The sequence below is a fragment of the Mesitornis unicolor genome, unplaced genomic scaffold, assembly GCF_000695765.1.
Source record: "Mesitornis unicolor isolate BGI_N332 unplaced genomic scaffold, ASM69576v1 scaffold9995, whole genome shotgun sequence".
Lineage (NCBI taxonomy): Eukaryota > Metazoa > Chordata > Aves > Mesitornithiformes > Mesitornithidae > Mesitornis > Mesitornis unicolor.
The window spans coordinates 1,615-24,737 of NW_010183538.1; the positions used below are offsets into that span (position 1 = coordinate 1,615).

The 23,123-nt window shown below is 46.6% G+C and overlaps 1 protein-coding gene across 1 annotated transcript in view; it reads left to right on the forward strand.

The window, feature by feature from the left end:
- Positions 1 to 17,117, forward strand: part of GAB3 (GRB2-associated binding protein 3) — a gene marked incomplete at both ends in the record, with an annotated part of 18,300 nt that extends 1,183 nt beyond the window's left edge. Inside the window, 8 exons of the mRNA XM_010184179.1 lie at positions 6,583 to 6,799; positions 7,256 to 7,734; positions 10,307 to 10,362; positions 11,429 to 11,684; positions 12,827 to 12,908; positions 14,555 to 14,657; positions 15,902 to 16,015; positions 17,023 to 17,117. Coding sequence (XP_010182481.1) covers positions 6,583 to 6,799; positions 7,256 to 7,734; positions 10,307 to 10,362; positions 11,429 to 11,684; positions 12,827 to 12,908; positions 14,555 to 14,657; positions 15,902 to 16,015; positions 17,023 to 17,117 — 1,402 coding nt within the window. The remainder of the gene's footprint in view (positions 1 to 6,582; positions 6,800 to 7,255; positions 7,735 to 10,306; positions 10,363 to 11,428; positions 11,685 to 12,826; positions 12,909 to 14,554; positions 14,658 to 15,901; positions 16,016 to 17,022) is intronic.
- Positions 17,118 to 23,123: the final 6,006 nt, after the last annotated feature.

A 23,123-nucleotide genomic window follows, 5' to 3' on the forward strand; every position in this document is an offset into this window, starting at 1 on the left:
CAAGTGTGATGAACCAGCCCTAAACACTTCAAATGCAGATATTCACCAAAGAAAGGTGGTGCTGTCAGTCTGGTGGGATTTCAAAGCTATTGTGTATTTTGCATTGCCTCCAAGGAACCAAACCATTAATTTGGATGTGCACTGTCACCAACTGGAGAGATTAAATGTTGCCGTCAAACAGGAGCATCCAGAAGTGGGGAATCACAAAGGTGTTGTGTTTCTCCATGATAACGTTAGACCACAGACCAGTTTGGTCACTCTCAAACACGGCTGCAGCTTGGATGGGCTGTGTTACCACATCCACCATATTCACCATATTGATCAGACCACCATTTATTTTGATCTTTACAAAACAACCTGAATGGTAAAACCTTCACTGCTGATGAGGATAGCAAATTGTTCTTGGAAGCGTTTTTTGCTGAAACAGATAAGAACTTTTTTGAGTATGGAAACATGAAGTGGCCTGAAAGGTGGCAAAAGGTAATTGAACAACATGGACGCTATATTGTTCAATACAGTTTTTGTTTCCCATGAAGAATTCACCTTTCATTTACCCAGAAAAATAACGCAGTTACTTTCTGGCCAACCCAGTAATAGCTGTCTGCTTGCTCTCACTTTGATGAAGCAGTTCCTGCTAGAATAAGCAGCAGGTCCTTAATAAGAAAAGGTACTGTTTATGTGAAAAGCTGACTGAGTGTTATCTTCTGGGGCCATTTATTTCATTACATGCCCCATATTTATTTAGTTTAGCTTAATGTAAGACACCTGTTCCAGGGCAGTGTCCTGCAAAACTCGCATTTTCTCAGGCTTTGCTGGACGTGGAATGTGCACGGGCTTGGGTATACATGCACGTACATAAATCAATGACAAACATACTGGGTTGCCTTAGTCTATTAATGAGAAGAAAAATAAAGAAAAGGCAAGGGATAGGAGAGTGTATTAAGTGTGTGTCTAGGCTTAAGAGATGGTCCTGCCAGTGAAGCATAATGTCAGCCTATATTGCCAGGACCTACACCTGCATAAACTGAGTAGGGTGAATGTCTTGGACAGCTTCCAAGAATTAACCACTCCAAGATGGATGTAGCCAGTAATTAACATCGGGACCTGTATCATCATTAACTTACCTTTCGAATGAGACAGTCGGGCTCAGATAACGGTGATCTGTCTTTCCCTTGACATTTGCAAGGGGCAGATACAGCAGCCATTTGAGAGCTTCATAGGAAATAAGTCAGAATGAAGTCCTTTGCTGTGATAAAAGGCAGTGCAAGAGCTGAAAAGGGTAGTGACAGAGGGACTCAGCCTCGAGGGCACTAGTATGTATGGGGGTATCATAGTGTGGCCAGGTAGATTATGCTGCTATGGTCCCTGTGCTGCTGCTCTCAGACTGCTGCTGGTGTTTGCAACTGCTACATAGTCATACCTGGACCTTGTTCTTGAAAGGAAACAAAGGCTATGGTGAGATGTTTTATTTTAATCTATTATAGTTCCTGGCCTTCTTTAATCTTCTCCTCAGTAGTTTATTCTGAGGGGAAATGGGAGTGGAAAGAGCAATACATGTGATATCTGCTCTTTTTCCATTTGCTTCAGAGACCACCAGGAAAACACGCTGACATATTTTTATGTTCCAGTACAAACTGCCCATTAATGCAACTTGCAAACCTAGAGCTGGTAGCTTGGAGGGATTGGACTAAAGAGCCCTTTGGAGCTTGGATGTAATTAGGGATATCCAGTAATCCCCTGCCTACTCGTCTGCCCTTGTTGACGCTGAAGTAGCTCTCGCGTTGCTACTTCTGGTGCAGTATTGTTTTAGATATAATTTTACCAATTACTCTGAAGCTGGCATCCCAGCTTTCCGCTCCATTCAAGGTGTATATTATCTCCCAAGAAGTTCAACAGTGCAGAGCATTTGCCTTGGTTCAGTATCAAGTCTGGCACCTGAACTTAGAGCCCTCATCACAGACCGTGTAAGCCAAGCTTCCAGACACGCACTTACTGTATTTCTAATGGTGAATAGCCCATAAGAGCTTCTATTTATCCTGCAGTTCCTGCTGGCAAGGTCAGGTCTGGGGTCTATTCGGGTCAGGCTGCACGGCACATTCAGATCCTCTAATTTAAATCTGCACAGTTCCACAGGTTGTACATCACATTTCAAACAGCTGCTAATTGCCTCATTTTTTGGAAGCACCTAAATCCCTCAAGAACCTGTAGGTTTAAACAAATTATCCTTAAAAATTAACATAAAAAGAGAAAAGCTCTATTAAATGCCATATGCTTTTTTAACTTGAATGCTACCGTGTTAAAAAATAATAGTCCCTGAAATGAATCATCAAAAGAAAGACACATCAGTTGCAGAAAATTTTAGTAAGCTGTTCTATGTATTAGAATGAATCTCAAAGCCAGTATTATATTGTGAAATCAACCACTCTTAATCCTTGCACCTCTGGAGATCTGGTGTGACTTTGAGCCCAAGACCAAATCTACCGCTTTCTCCACTCAGTGCACAGAGTGACTCGGCTGCAAACACCGTCCCACTGTTCCCAGTTAGTCTCTTCCAGTCGCAAAGAAGCTGGACACACAGCCAGGTCCTGCTCATCAGCGGCCTCCAGTCTGACATGTAAGCAGCCAGACGCAGACCGAGTGTTAGCAAAACCATGGCTGGCCCCATGAGGACAGCTTTTTAGTCATCAAGAGAGGGACAGCTGAGAGATGGAGGCAAAGTGCAAGCTCCAGGCAGATGTCAGGAAGCACCTGTGAGGGCGGCTGTCAGGAAGGACTTGCCAGCAGCAACCACTGTGCTGTGGCACCCGACTGGCACAAGAAACTGTGCTGGTGGCTGAACTGAAAAGGATGAGGGAGCTGGCACCTTCAGGGAGTCAGCTGGAGGGGAGAGGAAGAGGCCTCCCTATTTTCCTACCATTTCTCTGTAAAAACTTGCTTCCACCTCTGGTAAGGCTCCCAGTGGAGCAGTTGTTCCTGCATCTCATGGGATCCATGGCCATGCAGGGGATTAAGAGGAGATTTGGACCAAGTGGCTGGACAGGGGAGGAGATGAAACGAGGACCCTTAGGTCCGTCTTGGCTGCTGGCAGTTGGATTAGAGCACTTCTGCTCCTCCACTTCTCTCTCACCTCTGATTGCTCTGTTGTTTTCACCCATCCTTGCCCGTTGCTGGGAACTTCTCCCTTTCTGCCTGCTCCTCTGATGGTTTCTTTGCCTCTTTAAATGTCTCTCCTTTCTTTTCTTTTTGCCAGTGTGCACAGGCCCTGCCATGGCATGGGGATGGTTTGATTCCCCACGACCTTGCTGCAGCCACACTGGGGAGCATCTCCCCCAGCCAGGAGCAAGGGGAGCTAGGAGCACCACACTGAGGCACTACCCAGAAGGACTGTGCTCTCCTTGCAGAGATGCTTTCTCCTGAGCATCTTCACTTTATTTCCTCACTCAGTTCCCATACAAAGCAGTGCAGGAGGTGTCCCAGCAGACTTGCTCACGGCAGCGCCTGATCCTTGCCCTTGCACAGGAGGAGTGGGGAGCATCTCTGCCTCCTTGGTAGAGATGCAGCCTGGTGGGAGGTTGCTGTGAGCAGAACCCCGTGTTTCACTGTGTCCCTGCACTGCTGTCGCACTGTAACAATTTTTGGGGAGTGAGCTGGGGCCTGCAGCAGGAGAGTGAAGCCCTCTGTTTCTCCAAGCAGTGACCCTGCGTTGATGGGGAAAGCCACCACAGAAGACTTTCCCCACCAATACAGGACAGAGATTTTTTGAGTTAGTTCCACTAAAGCAGTTATTTTGGCAGCCGAAGCCTTCTGCTGTCTCTCTGGCAAAGGGGAGGGCAGGCACAAAACCTCTTCGCTGCCTTCTCACTGCTGAAAGTGGCCATGCATAATTTATTCTACCCAGCTGCTGCTGCGGTACAACTTTAATGCACGCTGATTCTTTTACCAGCAGAGCTGGCAGGGACAGGGATGGTCTGTTAGGAGCTGGATGAGGTCCCTGAGCCCCTGAAGGTCAGAAAAGGGCAGGTCTGTACTGTCTGCATCCATCCCTCCTGCTCACAATGGTTGCCATGTGGGCTGCAGCTTGCAGCCTTTCCTGATGGGATAATCCATGGCTAAACCCTGTGAGTACCAGATGGAGTTCAGGCCTGTTCGTTCTCTGTGTTAATAATCCAGAATGTCATTAATTTCTCTTCCTTATGCACTGTGGTGGTTTTCAGTTGCTTGGTTTTTGGTTTTTTAGTTTCTTTTTTAAATTTTTTTTAAAGTGGTCGGATGGTGATGTGAACATGCTTTTCTGAGATCCCTGTGGAGTTAGCCCAGTGCATACTTGATCATCCTCAGCTTGCAAGACAGCTCTCCGAGTCCAGATTTGAAAGCAGAGTTGCCATCTGAGCCAGCACAATGAAGAAGAGAAAAGCTATTTTTCAGCTGGGAAGGCTGCAGCCTTCAGCTCTGCTTTGCAAATGTGAAACCCTATAAAAGCCATTCCTTCCAGATGCTCACTGCTGAAATCCTGCTGCCATAAGCACCTGCTCAAAATTAAGCAAACGCTTTGCTTAAGCTTGAATTTAAGCACGTGCTTATATGCTTTGCTGACCTGGGGTCCACCAGCGCATCAGACCTCCAAAGCTAACAGGAGGAAGCAGCAATGACTCAGTACTGGCAGATGGGAAGAAAAGAGGCAGCTCCATCCCCAGTTTAAAGGGATGAGATGTGGGGTAATGCAGGGAGAAAAGATCGGCTGGTTTGCTCTTCTTCTAACTGAGATCAGAAGAATGACGGGGTGAAGCCCGCTGTGGCTGGTGGAGGAGTCTGGATCACTGGAGGGTTTTGTTTGTATGTAGCGATGTTGGTGTCCAGCCACCCTAGCCTTGGCAGCCCTCCCCATCCCTCCTGACCTGCTTGCACTTGCATCTAGCACCTCCCAGGGTTGAGAAGTGACTACAACGAGCCAGTACAGTGTCAAGCCGTGTTGCTGTGTTGAGCTGAGGGCTAGGTAGAACCTGCTGGAGGGTCTTGGGATCTCACCACACAGTGCAGGATCTGGCCCACATGCACGCAGGTGGTCAGGGGCTGATTCCAGCAAACTCTGGGTTTCAGCGTTAGAGAAATGTGCTGTCTTGCTGCACTTTGAAGGCATGTTTATGCTTGGTTTGGTTTTATCAGTAGTGGCTGGTTTATTTGGTTTGTTTTTCTTGTGAGGTTTTTCATTTTGAAGAAGAGTTTTGCAGCTTTGACTCAGGCAGTGTCTGTGCTTCAGAGCCCCCACTACTGAGCCCCACAGGTGTTGGGGATGGCTGGGGCACACAGCGAGCACTGCCTGGTCCCCATGTAACCCTGGTGAGGGAATTGTCACGCAGCAACCAGAAACGTTGTTAGAAAAATCATATTCTCTAATTGAGGACTCATGCTCCTGGAGCCGCTGGCTGAGCTTGCTGCCAGGAACAGACGCCTCTGGAGGGCTGCTCTGCAAAGACACCCCAGGCCCTTCCCATTCCACAGCCGCTTTCAGCTGGAGGTCTGACTTGCACTGAGGACTCGATTTTTGAGTCAAAATGCCCCAAAAGTTGTGTCAGAGGCTGTGCTTAGCCCTAACTCTGTGCAGCTCAGCCATGAATCCTTCATCCTGCCTGCCCAGCGTTCCCAGCTTTCTAGCAGGGACAGAAGCTGGGAGAGCAACAGGACCAGACTTGTCTCTGCTGCCCGACTGTGCTCGGACCAGATGGGTATGAGTGCCTCAGCCACATGCTGCCAGTGAAGGGTGGCCTTGGTGGTCGCAGGTGAATCTGGAGCTGAGCAGATGGCCAGCCCTGTGCAGCCTGGGCCAGCCCTGCTGCCTGCAGCCCAAACCTGCTCCCTTCCCCACCACCACCCCTCCCTGTGCTGGAACCAGGGGACCCGGAGCGTTATGCCCAGAGAAGGAGAGAGCAGGGAAGGTATCACTGAGCACAGGCTCCCCTGTGCCTTATGGCCTCCAGAAACGTCGTAGCCAACAAGCCTCCAACTGGGCAATAGCAGCTGCACTGCAGCTCTCGTGGCTTTGATGTCCGGCCTAGAAAGGCACAAGGAGTTTGCAGACAAGTGCAGAGGTGCAACAAACCCGGCTGCTCCATGGTTGGCAAAACTCACTTTTGTCCACTGAGATCTAGAATGTGGGAAGAAATCAATCCCTTTCCTTGTCACCATTAATTTGAAGTGTTGGAGATTAATAATTAATTATTTGCATTAGGGAGGTCCTAAAAAATACTTGGTAGCACAGGCTGCTCTACCGTAGCACTTTCCTCAGCAGAGTCTGTCTTCATTACTGCCTGCAGGAGGGATGCCACAGCCCTGCAGGAGTGGGGGACCCCAGGGCAAGGGGGATCCTGCCCCCTCGATTTGGCAGCTGGCTTGCCCAGCCTGGGCACAGGGAGCAGCTGTAAAATCAGGCTCTTGACACCCCAGGATCAGTTTTTGCCTTGACTCACTGCTGCTTTAGGGTAAAACATATCTGATGCAAAAGCAAGGTGGCTGTGGCCAGGAGAGGCAGTGGGCCAGGGTGAGCCGGAGCCATCCCTCAGCCAGGGCCATCCATTCTCATTGCAGGTTCAGTGGAGAGCCTGTCTCACACGACCTCGTCCCCACAGCCGTCCCCAGCCGCCTCCACCCATGCCTCCCGCATTGCTGATCCCTCCTTCTTGGTTGACCACGCTGCTGCTGATGCGTCTGCCGCGGAGGAAACCCCCAGCGAGTCAGAGTTGGTCTTCCTCCCTGACTACCTCTTCCTCTCCAACTGCGAGTCGGGCAAGCTCAGCCACAACAGGTAAGTCTGGGGTCTGCCAGATGCATCGGGCTTGAGTCACCCTCTGCCTGCCCAGTGACACCCTGGGAAACTGGGGCAAACTGGTCCTTGAGCCCTGCCATTCAGGATAGTCTCCCAGCACATCAGGGGACCATCAGCCTAATCCAATTTACAGGGGGGCTTTTCATAGCACAGATTAGCAGTCAAGTGCCGTATGTTGGTCCTGGCCCTTTCCAGGATGAGTGGCTGGGAACCTCACATACAGCCTCCCTCCAGATGCCCTTTCTGCCTGCAGCTGCCCAAGGTACACAAACTGTCCCGTCCCCCAGCCCAGCTCAGGGGGGACCTTCCACAGCCATAAGGAAGGGACAGATTTTGTCCTGAACTGTGAGGCTGGGGATTTTTTTTGCTGTGCACTTGCTAAGTTGCAACCAGGAGAAAAGGAAAGTGCATGTTCTGATCTCTCTCTCTGTGCAGGTGTGACAGCTGGTCAAATTCAGACAGGTCTCTGGAGCAAACCTCATCGGATGATGTTTTTGTCGACTCCTTGCAGTCCCAGCCCTCCTTGTACCTTGTACAGCCATCCAGCACTGGCACTGTGCACCAGGATGGGGCTCCGTTGGCAAATCCCAGCACTGTGTCCAGAAGCATAGACATTAGCGGGCCACTCAGTGACTTTTCCTCCTCTTCTCCACCGCTGGGGACGCCGCTGACACCGACCTTTCAGATTGACAAAAGCCAAAATGCGCTGCCCTATGGTGTGACCCAGCTGGACGTCCTGTCCAACACGCCCCCACCACGGCCACCCAAGCCAACCCACTTCTCAGACAGGAGAGGGGATGAGGTGGGCGGCGTGACCCTCCAGAATGGGCATGCAGGGATCTGCCGGGCTCAGGTCGCTTTGGTGCCCAGGAGGATCTCCTTGTCCAGCTTAGACAACATGAGGAACTGGAAAGGTGAGTGCATTTCCAAGAGCCAGCGAAGCAGGACCAGGGTGAGGGATAGAGCTGCCCATGAGCATAGAGCAGGCGGCCACCTCCAGTTGTGCGTCCCTGTTCTCCCCTGCAAAATCATAAACTACCCAAAGCAGCCTGAAATGCTGTGTAGTTAGTGAGCGGGATTCAGACCTGTCCCTCACATTCATCTCCTGCTCTGTAAAGGCCCCTCAGCATGTACACATGGGCAGCAATTGGCTGTGATCTCCTCAGAGTGCCTCATGACTTGCTAATTTTCCATGCCCCCTCCCTCTCCAAAAGCAAGCAGTAGAAAAACAGAAATGGAAAGCCAATGGCTGAACCAGGCAATGCCAAACTCTCCTTATGCAGGTCAAAATGTGGGCTTGCACAGGGGAAATATGTTTGTAGCTGTGGTGCTTGGCTGCATCCAGTCCTCTCCATGCTAGCAGCGTGTCTTTTCGCAGATAGAGTAAAGAACAGGAAGTTGGGGAGACGCTGGGGATGGGAAATAATCCCGGTTGAACCAAGGACTCTGTGTGTCCTTGAGCAAATCCCCCTCTGCCCTTGCACTTCATTCAGGGTAGCCTGAAAACCTGCTGCAGAGCAAGGCTCTGCTGCAAAGCAAGTTCTGCTCTGAGCTGAGGTGACTTTTCCGCTTGATCTTGAAACATTATCATCACAAACAAAAAAAAAGTCAAAAACCCCAGAATATCAAGGTGCCAAAACCAGCATACAGAGTATGAGCAAGTTTTATTTTGGGGAGCCACAGAACAGAGGGAGGCAGCTGGAATACCTAGTTTGAAGTCATCAAGTACTTTGCAGTGGTGTGTCATTTTTTATGAGGAAGAAAATGTAGTTTTTTAAGGACAAGCATCATTTAGACTCCTGTAGTTTGAATGACCAATCTGTATTTGGGGCCAACTAATCTAGCTCTTAAAGCTCAGAATCTAAAGCAAGGAGACCTCTGGCCAGCCTGTTTAGCAGTGTACAAGCCATTCTTGGAAGGTTTCTGGAGGAACACCCATCAGTGGAACTGGTATTCTTAATTTCCACTTACATTTGGTTGTTCCCTGAAGAGCTCTCTTCTCGCTCCTGCGCATGTGCCACTCCAACGCCGCCAGCACGCTCGAGACGGTTAACGTTCTAACCCAATTTATGCCAAAGTGTTCTTTAAGAGGATTAAGTGGCCAAATGTCATGTCCTCCTACTGTGCTGCAAGGTTATCTCTGCCTGACAGGGGGCAGCAGTGAATTAATAAGTGCTGCTGTTTTTTCTTACCCTTAGCGCAGCTGAAACTATTTGAAAGGATGATCTCTGAAATAAAACGTGTTGAACTAGAAAGATTGGAGAAAGAAACAGGGAGAAAGCAGCTGTTCCTCACCAGCTCCCAGAGTGAGCCCACTCGAGTTATTTACTTCATTTTTGCCCCTGGCAACCTGTAAAAGCTGAACAGATGTCATTAACCCAGAGGAAACGCAGCGTATGCTGTTTGCAGTGCCACGAAGGAGAATGAGCTGTACACATGTAAGGCACCTGTATCCTGGCATCTACTGGAGCATTGTGCCTGAATGTCTTTTTGCCAAAATAGAAAATAAATGTAGTTGTCCTGTGGCAGTGACTATGTCTGGCTGAATATATATCAGCACCAACGATATTGCTTTGTTCTTATTTAGCACTTTTGCCTTTTATGCTGATCCCACCACAAAGACCCTCAGTTGCAGTGCTGTATTGTCATCTCCATCATAAGAGTGGGGACTGGATTAACCTGGATGCAGGGTTTTAAGGCATTCCCACAGAAAAGCTATTTTCTGCACAGAAAATAGTTTTCCAGAAAAGGATGGTAGTTGTAAGCATCTCCACTGCTGATCTTCTGAATACTGGAGTTTGATTGTTTTGCTTTTTGCTTCAGAAGTAAAATTGACCTACAAGACACAGACCAGCCTGCACAAGGGGACACTGTGACTGATGGCCTTTCCTCTGACTGTTTGTTCCCGATCAGCTTGAGCCACTTGCACCACATCAGCATTTCTGGGTGGCAAAGAGAAGAATTTCTCTGCTATCATTAAGCTCTCCCATGTACCCTCTGTACAATAACATGTGCTTCCCTGGCACCTTATGTACAAGGCTCCCAAATAGCTTTCCAAACAATAATGGATGAATATTCCCTACAGTCCCTTTTTCGTATAATTTCCCGGATTTGACAGGAGGGAAAACAGAGCAGGACTAGAGGAGAAGCTGGGTCTAAATTTTTGCTTGGTTGCTTGCTCTCCACACCACACCAGTCTTTCTCCCCAGTTGCTTGTGTTACAGGAAGCACAAGTTACAGCTGGCTTATACATGAACACGTTCCTTGGTTTCATCATACATAAAAGAGATGTATTTGCTCTTGAAATGCTACTGAGTTGGTTCTAGTCTTAGCTGTCACTAGATTTCCTCATTTAGGATAAATACTAGGACTTATGGAATCTTTATGAAGCTCTAATTATTTTATAGTGGTACACTTTACTCCAGAATTATCCCCATAAGATTGCACTGCCTTATCAAGCTTTCATAACTTTTTTTTCCCTTGCAGCAGATATGGAGGGCAGTTCCTTAAGAAGTCGGGATAAGAGGCTTAGCTTGAATTTGGTAAGTATTGTGTTTGCATAAATTTAAAACATTGGCACATGACAGACTTCAGAAAGTGAGTAATTCCTATCCTGATAGTCAATCGGTCCTTTCCTGTGTTCAGCAGAAGAGATAAAAAATGGAAGAAACACTTGGCTGTGGGCAACTTCTGTATTTAAATCAGTTGTAGCCAGGTCTGTTGTGAAAAAGGAGACCAGTAGCCTCAAGAATTAAGCTGTTGACCAATACCACCTGAGAGAACAGCTTATCTCTTGATAGAAGAGTTTAAAGGCGTCTATCATTTCATGATCCTGAGGGATATCTCCTCTTTAGGACATAGGAAAGTCTCTGCTCTCAAAGTGCCTGTCATTCAGGGCTCTGTCAGCCCAAAGCTTCCTGACTCAGCCTTTGACAGACATGGTTATGCGTAGCAACATCACACATCCCATAGCCAGTCTTCTGTCTGGCACTGGATACTGTCTTCTGTGTGGGAGATCTTTTGCTGCTTGTATGTAGGTGGTGGTAGGCAACTTACATTTGTATCCCCTTTGAAAGCTTGCAAGGTTTGTAATCAACCCCTCTCACCACTCAGCCAGCACTAACCTGCATGATATGAATTCTAGTGTTTATTCTCAGCTATCAGAAGCAACTTGTAGGTCTGTCTGCTCTCTCAGCTTCCACATTTGCAGAAATCTAGTTCATCAGATATTGTCCTTTCAGATGGTTTTTTTTTGTATGAAGGAGCCTCCTTTGCTTGGTCAGAATTACTGCTGGGAGAGGCAAGTGCAGCCTCACTGAAGTTGGAGGATTTAACCTACTTATGTCACCAATAAGTTTGGTCCTAGTTTCCAGCAGTGACTTGAGAAGCTCAGAAGTGGAATTCTCCAGAGCTGGAGCATGCATCTGAACTCATGCATTTATTTCATGCCTTTCTAGCTTGCACCTCTCAGAGAGGTCACGTCAGGGCTCTCCTGGCCTGGGGCTTGGCTCAGATCTATTGCCAGCTCACAAGACCTCCTGGCTTGCAGGGGGTTAGCTGTTAATTTATTGACCCATTTCTCTTTCTTTTTCTCCTTTGCTTCTGAAGCCCTGTCGGTTCTCCCCGCTCTACTCGACTGCTTCGGACAGCATGGAGGACAGCTATGTGCCCATGCGCCCCAGCACCTCTCCCTCTGCACCCGGCTCCGACTGTTCGCCCGACGGCTACATCCCCATGAGCCCCGGCTCAGCCACATTTACCTTCCCCGTTGTCAGCACTGAAAAACTCACCAGCCCGTTACCTGAGCTTCCCTCAGACCTGGAGCCCCCTCCGGTGAACCGCGACCTTAAGCCACGTAGGAAATGTAAGCCCAGACCTGAAGTGCAGTTGGCAGCCAGGGGGTCCTGACAAGCGGGGACACAGGTTACTGCCTTTGATACTGTCCTTGGCACATTTTAAACCACTTCCCGCTCTAGAAGAGGGATTGAATTACTATATAAGTGGCTTATTGTAGTGTAGGATGCGTCTGCAGGGTCATTTGTGAGCAGGGGAAGAGCATCCATGCCTGCTTTTGCAGTCAGAGACCAGGTAGCTGCATTACCCTGGTGCACGGCTTCAGATCCACTCTGACTGCAAATTACCAAATGGACATAGCCTTGAAGAGACAGCAGACCAAGTCCTGCAGCTCTGAAGTACATGTACTGCTGTCTCACCAGCTCCCTGACCTTCCAGGAATGGGACATCCAAACACTCAAACTTCATGTGTGGGCTGTTGGTAAAACCTTTGTTGGGTAGGCACAGCTGTCTTGGTTTAATTAGGAATTTTCTGCAGATGCTTTTACTGATGGTAATTTTCCACTCCTGCTTTTCATGGCATCTCCAGAATCTGGGTTGCATTTCCAGTGGATATACTGAGGACAACATTTAGCTTTGCAATGGAGAAATAGCCTAAGCCTAGCCTAAATTAAAGCTCTTTGGGCTGCAGAACCACAGGGCTACTTGAAATTGGTTCAGTAAATGCTACTGTGAAGCAGCGACAGAAATTTAGACCATTGCCAGGAAGCAAAGTGAGCTCAGGCCCTTTCTTAAAGGGTTTTGAGAACGGAGTGGAAAATGTACATTGACTGGTGAGAGGTATGATCTTGATCTTCATGTGCAGACCTTTTTTAGAGCTCAAAACCTGTTTTGACCTGTAGGCTGAACTGGCCTCTCCTCTTGAAGGCAGCATATGCATAGCACATTTGAGGCAAGCACACAGATCTCGTGGGGCATTTGCTCTCCTTATGGCCATTGTATTTATTCTGTTATTTTAGGGTAAATGAGGGGCTTTGCCTTCTGGTGCTGACTGAAGTGGACATTTATTACTATCTTGGTTATATCAGTTACATTCTGTGAAACACTCTGTTAGTTTCTTGCTGTTAATATAAAACTGCATTCTTCTAAACAGTCTGTACTTTTCATTAGCTTTGCTATTGGAAATGCAGTTGCTTTTGTATCTACTTGCAGCACGGCCACCTCCTCTGGACTTGAGGAACCTCTCCACAATCCGGGAGCACGCTGCCGTGACCAGAATGTGGACTGTACCTTAGTAAGTCAACAAGAAACCTGCTGTTCCAATCTTTTAAGCATTAACATTGTGGAGTGGAGTTAAAAATAGCTTATCACATCCCACAGGAAACAGCTTCCTGGCAAAGTCCACAAACAAAAATTCCCCAGGGCTCCTTACAGCATCCCCCAGGCTTCTGCTATCTCAAAAAAGCAAGGCTCCCTGTCACAATGCTTAGATCCAGTGTGTTCATCACCACACAGTGATGCTCAGTCTGTTTTGAAGGTTCCTTTTGAAGAGACTGGAGCTGGTATGCACTCTGGTGTGACTGCTATGACGGCTAAAAGCTTTGCACACCTTAATTATTTTTTTTTCAAAGTAATAGAGCCATTTTTGTTCCTGAAAATTCATATAGCAAAGGAGATCCAGATAAGATAAAGATCTGCCTGACTTGTAGCCTGAGTATAGACTTCTGCACTGCCGCACAGCAATTCAGACTGGACCTGCTGGTGTGACCTTTTGGCACTGGAAATTAGTTGTGGGGTAAAACAAACGCTTTTTGGTCCCAAAGCCCAGTTAGTATGAACAGATGATACTGCTGGGCTCCATGGACGGTGAAAGACTCATCTTCAGGGAACTTGTGCGCAGAGGAGGACTGCAGCCTACTGGCTGGGGATCTTGGTGCTATGGGGAAGGCTGACAGGAGAGCCAGCTTTGCTGAAGCGTGGATCCAAAAGCCAGAAATTCCCACCAATCTTCTCTGCATACCCCAGGCACTCCAGAAAATGTGGGGTTTTGCTAGCATGACTGCCAGACAGGGCATTTGCAGTCTCTCACCTCAACTAGTCATTTGGAAGGCAAAAGGGACATGAGATGGGCAGTCTCTCAATTGCAGACTCCTCTCTGAGCCATACAGTCCAAAGCCAGCTAAGCCCTTCAGCGCTGCCTGCCACGTGCTGCCTGTTAGGGAAACCCCAGTAGCCTGCCTCCCCAGCATCGGTCCTGAAGGAGAAAAAGCTCAGAAGGAGTTTGCATGTTTTATATTAACAAAACTAAAAGAAAAAGAAGTATGCCCAGAACTAATAAAGCAAAAAGAATTACACTGTTCATGCTGCACAAAGTGGCCATCTAATTTCCTAAGAACTAACCCCACTGTGCTAGCCTGCAGTAGTTTACTCACGATACACCCCCGACAGTTATGTCAGTGAAAGAGATTTCCTTGTACAGGGGCCGAATCGCAGCCGTCTCCATAGCACTAATAGCATGTGTTTACTGCTGTGTTCAAAGCCAGACAAGTTCCTCTGCATCCATCTCCAGCAACTGATTAATTCACGTCAGTCTCCAAAATGTGAATGCCCCCACAACTTAAGTCACTGCCCCATTGGCACATATTACCCAGATGCATGGTACCTGTCTCTGTGCCCTTTGTTGGAGATCTGCTCCAATGTTTTATGCTTTCTGTCGTACCAGAGATGGGAAACTTTCATAGATCCCAGAAAAAAAAAATCAACAAAAACACTCATATAGCACACTTTTTCTAGAACTAAGGAGTGGTTTTGGACATCCTCTCCATACAGGCTGCGGCGTTAGTGTGAGTTTATTCACCATATGGACTGTGTCAGGCTTTGGCTTCATTTCAGAGCATCTGTAAGATGCTTCCTTAACCTCTCCTGTGCTTTTCTTCATAGCAATCGAATGAGCTTTATCTCACCAGAAAGAGACGGTATTAATTCAGCAAGAATATTTGCCAATTCAGTTTCCGGAGAAGAGGAAGAAAGTTACATTCATATGGTAATCTTCATTTTCACACAGCCATCCTTTGCTTTATTCTGCTCTGTCACACTGATGGAGAATGCAGAAGTTTGTTTTCTAAGAAAAAATGTTGAGGAGGTTTGTCCTTTGCCTTCTGTTTTTTAAAAAAAATGATGAAACGGTTTTAAACCAAAGACACTGGGACCAATTTACAGAGATATAAGGGAAGCCCTTCTTCTGCTCTGCAGAACTCAGCTGTTTGCCCACGAGTGTTGCTGAGCAGTTCCAAGAGATCACAGGGATCAGCCATATTTACATGGGAACTCATTAAGGCAAAGGAAAACCAAATCTTTTCACCTTTTAAAAGTGTGCCCTGCAGAATCTCCTAGGAAATGACAGAAAGCCGTTAGTGCACTTCCTAAAGAAACACACCAAATATTGTGCAGAAACAGAACTCCCATTAAAGTCTCTTATTGCTTCTGCTTTGGCTGGTGGCACTAACCCCACTTCCCATCCCATGAAAGAAGAACATCTGGCTTTGTGGCTTCCTTTTCTTCATTCACTCTTTAGCCATATCTTGCAAAAGACCAGAATATCAGTTTCCTTTAAATTTTAGGTGGAAATGGATCTCAGAACCCTTGATCTGAGTCATTGTCTACAGATCTGGCTCCACAGCCAAAGCCCAATGGCAATGACTATAGAAATACCTTGTAAAACTGACCACAACCCCCATGAACCATAGTCTCAAATTTTAGCCCAACCCCGCTGCTAGATCAAAATCTGCTCAGAAGGGCAGTGCCAGCTGTAACTACTCGCTGCTTGATTTTTCTAGTCAAATCAAACCTTCCGTATATTTGTGACCATCTGTAATTTTCCTGAGATTAATTTTAAGTTGCTAGATGTGAACAGAATTATCACCATTTCTTCAAATTCATGGAATGATAATGGTTAAGAGGGCAAATACGAGTCTTTCAAGGCCTTGGGTCGAGAAGCTGGGGACAAGTCCTTGCTGATACCATTGAATGAAAATCATCCTGGTTTGCTTGTTTTGCCATAATTACCAAGAGAAAAAGGCTCTCGTAGTTTCTTGATGCTATCCCACAGTTAATCAGTGTTGTCCTGTGGTTAGTCACCAAACACATCCTTGGCATAGAAAATCATGTGGGTGCTGACCCTCCTCATTCGCGTTCTGCCAGACGAGTCTCCCACCTCACAGTTGTAGTCCTGCTTCCTTTTGGGATCATATTTTCAGAGCATTAAAAGTTTCTCTTCTTTCCTGACAGGAACACAGACAGGCAACATCTCCATACAGTGGTGCTTTTCCATGGACAAGGAAATCTAACCTTGATTACTTAGCATTGGATTTTAATTCTGCTTCCCCATCCCCTGTACAGAAGGTATGAGTCATTTGAAAAACTGCACAGTCTCTTTACTCTTTGTCTGCTGGGAGGAAAACAAGAACGAGAGCCGGACTCTGCTAGGTGCCCTGAGTATCATGGTGAAGCCAGTCGTGTTTCCAGCTGACTGTATTTGTGGCAGGTTCAAGATTAATGTAATAAAAACACTACTAGGGTGATGACAAGGTGTCCTTAGTGTGGCTCATAGGGATGCCGTTAACATGAGCTCTGCAGAGGGCACGAGACTGCACTGGGATGCGCAGCCATGAGGGCTTGTGGGCAAACTTGTTGGTGCTTGCAGGATCTCTGCATGCTCTTTCATTTTCGCCAGGTATCCACAAACCCTTTCCCACCAGTTTTCCCCCATATCTCTTTGCAGTAACTAGTTTACAGCCCATGACAAATTCACAGGTTCAAACTGTACCGTCACTTGTGACGTGGTAAGATGTTCGTCTTTATGCTTGCACCACCAAAAGCATTTCAATTCCCTTAGCAATGCTGAGAAAATACATTCCTTGTTCCAAAGAGCTTATAACCTGCCCAGACAGTGGGTAGATACCACTGCAAAGCAATTAAGTGTTGTCAGTTTTGTCCATTTTATGTGCTGTGTATCATTTTCCCCATCAGCTAATATTCCTGGATGCAAAAGACTCGAGGCTCCTAAGCTTCCTTAAATTTAAACCCTCTCTTTAGTTAAAATGCAGTCAGGTTATCCCTGCAGCAGGATCACTTGGAAAAGAAGAAAATTACGCATGGAAATAGCCAGAACAGCACATTTCCTTCGCTCACTGTGCTGCGCTGAATGACAGGGTGACAGATGGATAATTATATCTAAAGCAGGCTGTAAAGCAATGCTTTTGTCAGCTGATGTCACTGTGAGCTTCAGGGTGAAGTGAAGCAATCAAGGAAAAAGGGAAAAGGAAAACAGAAAATCAAGCCAAGTTTCACTAGCATCTCTTTTCAATCCTAAAATTAATACGTTGGTTTCTTTCCTCTCTCTCCCACAGAAACCTTTTCTCTCTGAGGAGCAGAGAGTGGACTATGTCCAGGTAGATGAACAGAAGACTCAAGCTTTACAGAACACTAAGCAGAGCAGTCAAAAGTCTAAAGAAAGAAGATTTGGGATCTGGAGGATTTTTTTTTTGCACTGGAACCACAATGTTAATGAAGCAGCTATCACAGTAGAGTTCAAAGGCAGAAGGAGTTGTAAGATGCTTACAGTCTCTAGAAGAATGGCATTTTAAAGGAAACCTTTGATTTCGGCTGGAAATAGTATGTTGAATAAGTGAGTGGTTCGCTGATGATTAAAGTAATGCATTACCCCTTTTACTGCCCTTACCAGTAAGCTACATGGTACCATTTTCTGGCACGATTCTGGGACGAGTCATACACTTCATGTTAACAAATCCACTACATGTTGCATTAATCTAGCTAGTCCTGCCTTCTCCCCCCGTTGCATAATTCCTAGTTGCTAAAGCTATTTTGTGATATTCCTACAAAAGCTGCGGGTGCTCAGACTGCTTTGATGGCAGCGGGCATCTGACAGTCTTGGTGACTAATCAACTAAGGGCTAAAATACTGAAACAATAAAAAGGACTTTTCGAATATATAGTGCTTAAGCAAAGAGAATTTTGGAAAATATTTTTCCCCTGGGTTTAAAAGGTCTGACTCGGAGCTGATGCTGTCAGAAACTCAAACAGGACTATGTACTGATGGGACTGGAGCGCATGGTCTTTGACCCTCTGGATGACAGCCATCGTATTAAGTTTCTTCTCTCCATTGTGGCTCATATTTGTCGCCTTTCTGTCTGATTCCTACTGATGTTTTCTCCCCTGTCTTGAGGAGTGTCTTCAGCACAGCACAGCACAGCTGCTCCTCTAGCAGGAGGCTGCAGACACACAGCTCTTGGCTGGCCGAAAAATAGAAAGGGAAGCTGTGAGCCTGTTTCTGCAAGTCTTGGGAGAACTGGCAAAGGATCAAGAATGCTTTCGTCTGAACTGCAGAAGAAATGCCACTGGAATTGCTGGTAGCAGTCATTAAACTGATTGTTTCACTAGACCCACCCCCCCCCCCCCAAAAAAACAAAAACAACAACATCAACAACAACATCAACATCAACAGAAGGATAATTAGGAAGTGCAGCATGCTCTGAGAGAGTCCAGCAGGCCTGCCAAAATCAAACAATGCGCTTATGCGGCGTGAGTACCTCTGGGTTCAGGAAGCTTATCTACCTTGGGACTTGCTACAGGCACTATCTCAGGATCACATATGTGTGTAGTTTATAACATATTTAACTTTAAAAATTTAGCTGCAGTCTTTATTTTAAGGTGGCACACAGCCACTTGGATCATGGAAGTATGTAGTGGCACCGAGTGACCCCCACTGAACTTGATCTTGCAGGCTTTGCTCGTGCAGGTAAGTCCCACTCACCATAAGAGGTCTGATCCTGTCAGCTGGGACAGCCAGCCAGGACCCTTACGAAAGATTTTGACAGTGCCAAGCCACTGGCCTCCCTTCACGTACCGGTTGCTACCACATTGTGTTACTGTAATCTGACATCTCCAGAATGCTGGTTTACCAAACGGAGGTCATAGAAATGTCATTGCAGAAACCACTGGCATTTTAAGGTTCCTGCTTACTGTCCTCCATCCACCCATTCTGCTTCAGCCATTTGGGCACTCTGGGAGACTCAGAGATGTGGGTAACTAACAGAAACACCATTTATCTCCTACCTCAAGAGAGCTGAAGTGCTTGCAAGTCTCACTTCTTCAGAGCAAATACAAAGCTGGGGATCCGTGGTGACCAAGCTTTTATTAGCTTACACTGCGAGAACAATGAGACTCACCAGCACCTTTGTTGACTCTGGGGCAAACTGGGCACCCAGGCCTGCAGGCATAAAGTGTCCTGGCCTAGAGCTGCTTGGAAAACTGGGGTTTATACTGCAGATAGCTGACCTGCTGCTTCCTCCTACTTTGCTCCCCCCGAACCCCACCCACCAAAGCTCTAAAATGAAAGTTAGTGTTCATAAAAGTTTAGAAAGTAGTTCAGACTTTTCCTCATAAACCTTGTATGTCTGGTGTGGAAATTTAGTTTGTTAGAACTCAGTTGTTTTGTCCTAAAAGTGCTTTAGGAGAGCTCTGAGCAACCGTGCCTTGGGTGTGGTATTGCTACAGGGGAAGTGGGTTTGGGGAGAGGCGGTGGCGCCTCCACAGAGGTGTTAGAGAGAGGTAAGCAAGAAATAGTCACAGTTACAGAGACGTTTGCCTTTCTGCTCAGAAGAATTGCCTTTCTTTCAGAGTCTACAAATAGTACATGCCACTGAAAGCTTTTGGTGTATGCTGCACTACTGAAAGAGTTAAACGACCAGCTAAGATGTATATTACAGCAGGGGACAGAGAACATCCACAAAGGGCAAGTAAAATTATGCTATGCTACCGCAGATTCCCACTTGCAGAGTGATGGCATGGCAGCCTCTGTTGCGGATCGCCATAGCATACAAATCAACTCATGTTTGTCTGGAGTGTTTTATGCTGTCAGAAAATCTGCTGAAGTAAAAAAACACCAAGTTACTGGAGAAAACTTGACTCACATGTTATTCTAGCTTACTGTAAAAATATTTAAACTTTGCTAAACCTGCCTACCGGATCATTCAGAAGTTTAGAAAAGAAAGAGCTCTTTTGGTATTTTCTTTTCCCCTAGAAGGACATAAGCATATTGCTTGGCAGGGACTGTTTTTAGATCAGAATGGCCTTTCGACTTCCGTGTGTCCCCTGCTTGCCCCCACTGCTTCCTTATCTTGATCAAACACTGCTTACTGGTTTCTAACTTTCACTTTTTAACTAACAGCTAAGTTCAGGGGGCTGTTCAGATTTTTTGTTTAAGCTTTGTTTTCACCTGCTCTTCCAGGGTCCTTGACAGGCATTCTTGTGTAAGCACAACACGTGAAACAGGAGCATTATTCTTAAAAAATACTAAAAAGTTTTGAATGCAGAACAGTCCTCCCCTAGGGCTTTTATTTCTTTGTTTTAGTCGAATTCCACAATACTCCAAAGAGAGTAAAGAGGGAGAGGATGGTGGGAAGATAGCAAAGGTCAAATCTGCTGTGGTCACCCCATCATTAAGGATCCTGGTGTGAATGGAGCCACAGCAGCCCCTGCCATCGTACATGACCGATGTACCTATGGGCTCACCACAGCAGCCCAGGGCCTGCTGGTGGGAGAGGAGGGATGCTGCAGAGCAAAATGGAGTCACTGCTTAATGAAGTCTGTTCTTAAATACTGATCTCTTGGCCAAAGAGGAAAAATAAGCTGTGAAAGCACCTGAAAACTGGGTCAGCTTTTGACAACATCATGTCTGAAAACATAGGCCAGGCAAGAGCCCTTGGTTAGCACTGCCTCTGGGGTCAGCCAGACTCTCTTAGTCCTCTTAGTGCTGTGGCTTTGTTCTGGTGTTATTTGTATGTATTTCTTTATAAAGTATCATGAGAGCTGATGCAGTGAGAGGCTCTGCACCTAAATGAGCATGGGACGGACACGGTCCCTTACGAAACTCTTGTCTCCTGAGGGTACTGGCATTGCCCAGCTCAGGTCTCATAGTGCCTTCTTCAGCACCGCTGGGGTTTCTTATCTGAAATGGAGAGGAGCGCTGATCAAGCAGAATGGTTTTTGCTTAATTGAAAATGTCACGCTGTGGAGTTGCCAGATGAAGCTTGGTTGGAAGGATGGTTGCAAGGAAGCGAAATGGTTTCAGCGCCGTGGTTACTGTTAGGGCGATCAGCTGGATTCCCCCTGCTGTTGGCATGGCCAGTGAGCGAGCCAGTGTGGCAGCAACCAGGCATGGAAGGGAGGAGATCGGAGATGAGACACATCCCTTTCACTGAAATTGTCTGCGGCCACCGGACACAAAACCAGCCTGCATCAAACACCTGCTTGAGATACATCCTAAAGCATCATAAAGAAGTCAATCTGATCTGAGCTTCTTTCCTGGATTGAGCAGGATTTCAGTACTCGCTGGGAGGTACGCGGATTCCCAAGGTCTTTACTCAGGTCGGGTTTAATATGGCCATATTCTGCAGTCTGTCAATAATCACGCATTTGAGCAAGTCACAGCAGGATCCAAGACTCTGCTTTTTGGACTAAACTGTACCTTCCATTCATAATTCCTTTATTACAGGAGGCAGCATTAAATTCCTTACTGGCAGATAGGAACGCTTTTACCTGAGAAATGTCTACAGCCATGTAACTTGAACCAGGTATCTTCAGCCAGCTCACTTTTGCCAATGGTAGCACCCGCTCTCTTCCATGTCATTAATTACATCATAGATGTAGATTTTGGAGTGCATTCACTTGAAGTCATTCAGTGGTTTAGTAATTAAAAGACCATCAGATGCTGTGATGAGGATGAAGCACAGGGAAATGCCTTTCCTTTCTTCCCCTGTTCCGCAAAACTTGCTCAGGTTTAAAAAAAAAAAAAAAGCCACCAAAATAGCAGACTTTTGCCAGAATATTTTTGTTCAAATAAAAATAAGTGTCTTGTTCAAATGAAGCATTATGTATTTGTAAATCTGTGGGGAAGCATTAAACAGTCATCTCTGTTACAAAGGAGTAAGTCATTGATAGAGGGAAGGGGCTCCCCTTCCTAATGTTTCATCGTGTTTGTTGTATATATTTGCACATTAAACAGCGTATCTTTTTTCTAATAAATTAATATAAAATGTAGATGTGATCTTTAATTATTTTGATAAACAAAGATGCTCTTGGGAAAACCCAGGTGTTTCATTTAATGCTTTTTCCATTTTTAAAATCTCTTGTTAGGTTGTGACCGTACATTTAAATTCTTTGGATGCAAATCCAAACAGATTTGCAAACAGATTTCATACACCTCTGTATCAGAAAGATTATTTGCAGGTGACTTGAGAAACAAAGAACGATGAAGTTGGGACCTGGGCTCGTGCCGGCATCCTCCTGGGGCCTGAGTAAGTGGCAGCTCCCCAGTCCCAGTCCCAGCTCCTGCCCCAGCTGTAGCCGAGAGGGAGGAAGGGGCCACACTTGCTGACCGAAGATGTAGACCACAAGCACAAATTTGTTCAGTGTGTGCTCTGGGCTTGGATACAAGGGCTAGCTGTTATTTAACCTGATCCTTTAATTGCTCTGTGCTGAGGAGCATAGCTGCTGTTAATGTAATTTCCACATGCAGTGAGCTGGAGACGTGGGATCCTTTCAACATGCGCATCTCAGGACCTTGAAGATGAGATGAGGCAGTCCACGGGAGCAGAGCTGAGCAAGCTGAGCTGCTAACAAGCAAGGTCATTTGGGAAAGGGTTTATTTATTGCTTCAGGCAAGTGTCACTTTTGGATCTACATGCTTTGTCATCCTGACTGGGTACCCACTGCGGTGAATTGAGGGGCTTTTAGTGCTTAGAGAGCCATTGATGGAAACTTGGCTGCATGACTCAAGAAGCACAGACACATGTAATTTAGATAAGCCTGTGCCTGGGGGCTTGATACGAGAGAACTGTGTGACATTTCGCGTTCAGTCTTACAGTGAGGGCAGGTCAGAGAAACAAAAGGACAGATAAGGTCTGACTGCCGGTCCACAGGCTGCTTCCATGTCCTCTCTCCAGCAGAAATCGGAACGGCCCTTTCTTCATTGTGTACTCCCCAGAAAAGTGACCTCCCTCTCCTGTGCCAACTCCAGACCCACAGAGGGAAGCAAGCCATGCTGAAGCCACCGCTGCTGCTGCCACAACGACCCAGCATGTCCCCTCCGTGGGGTACTTCCCAGAGCAGCAGAGGTGGTTGTCACAGAGGGTGCCTGCACCTAGAGCCTCCCCACAGGCAGGGACATGCCCTTGAGTTTGCCATTAAGACATTGGGCTCTGCGAGTAAACAATGCAGAAACGAAGCAGTACAAGGGTGCACAAAATTCAGGAAGCTCTTAGACTTCTGACACCTCTGTGCAAAGTGCTTTGGTCATTAGATAATAATAAGGGGCAAAAAACTGATAACAAGTAGTTTGACTGTGTAAGCACTTGGTAGAGGTTAGCCCCTCTAATCACATCTGCAGTTTCAAACCATGTAAAATACTTTCCTGACGCAAAAGGCCCCAG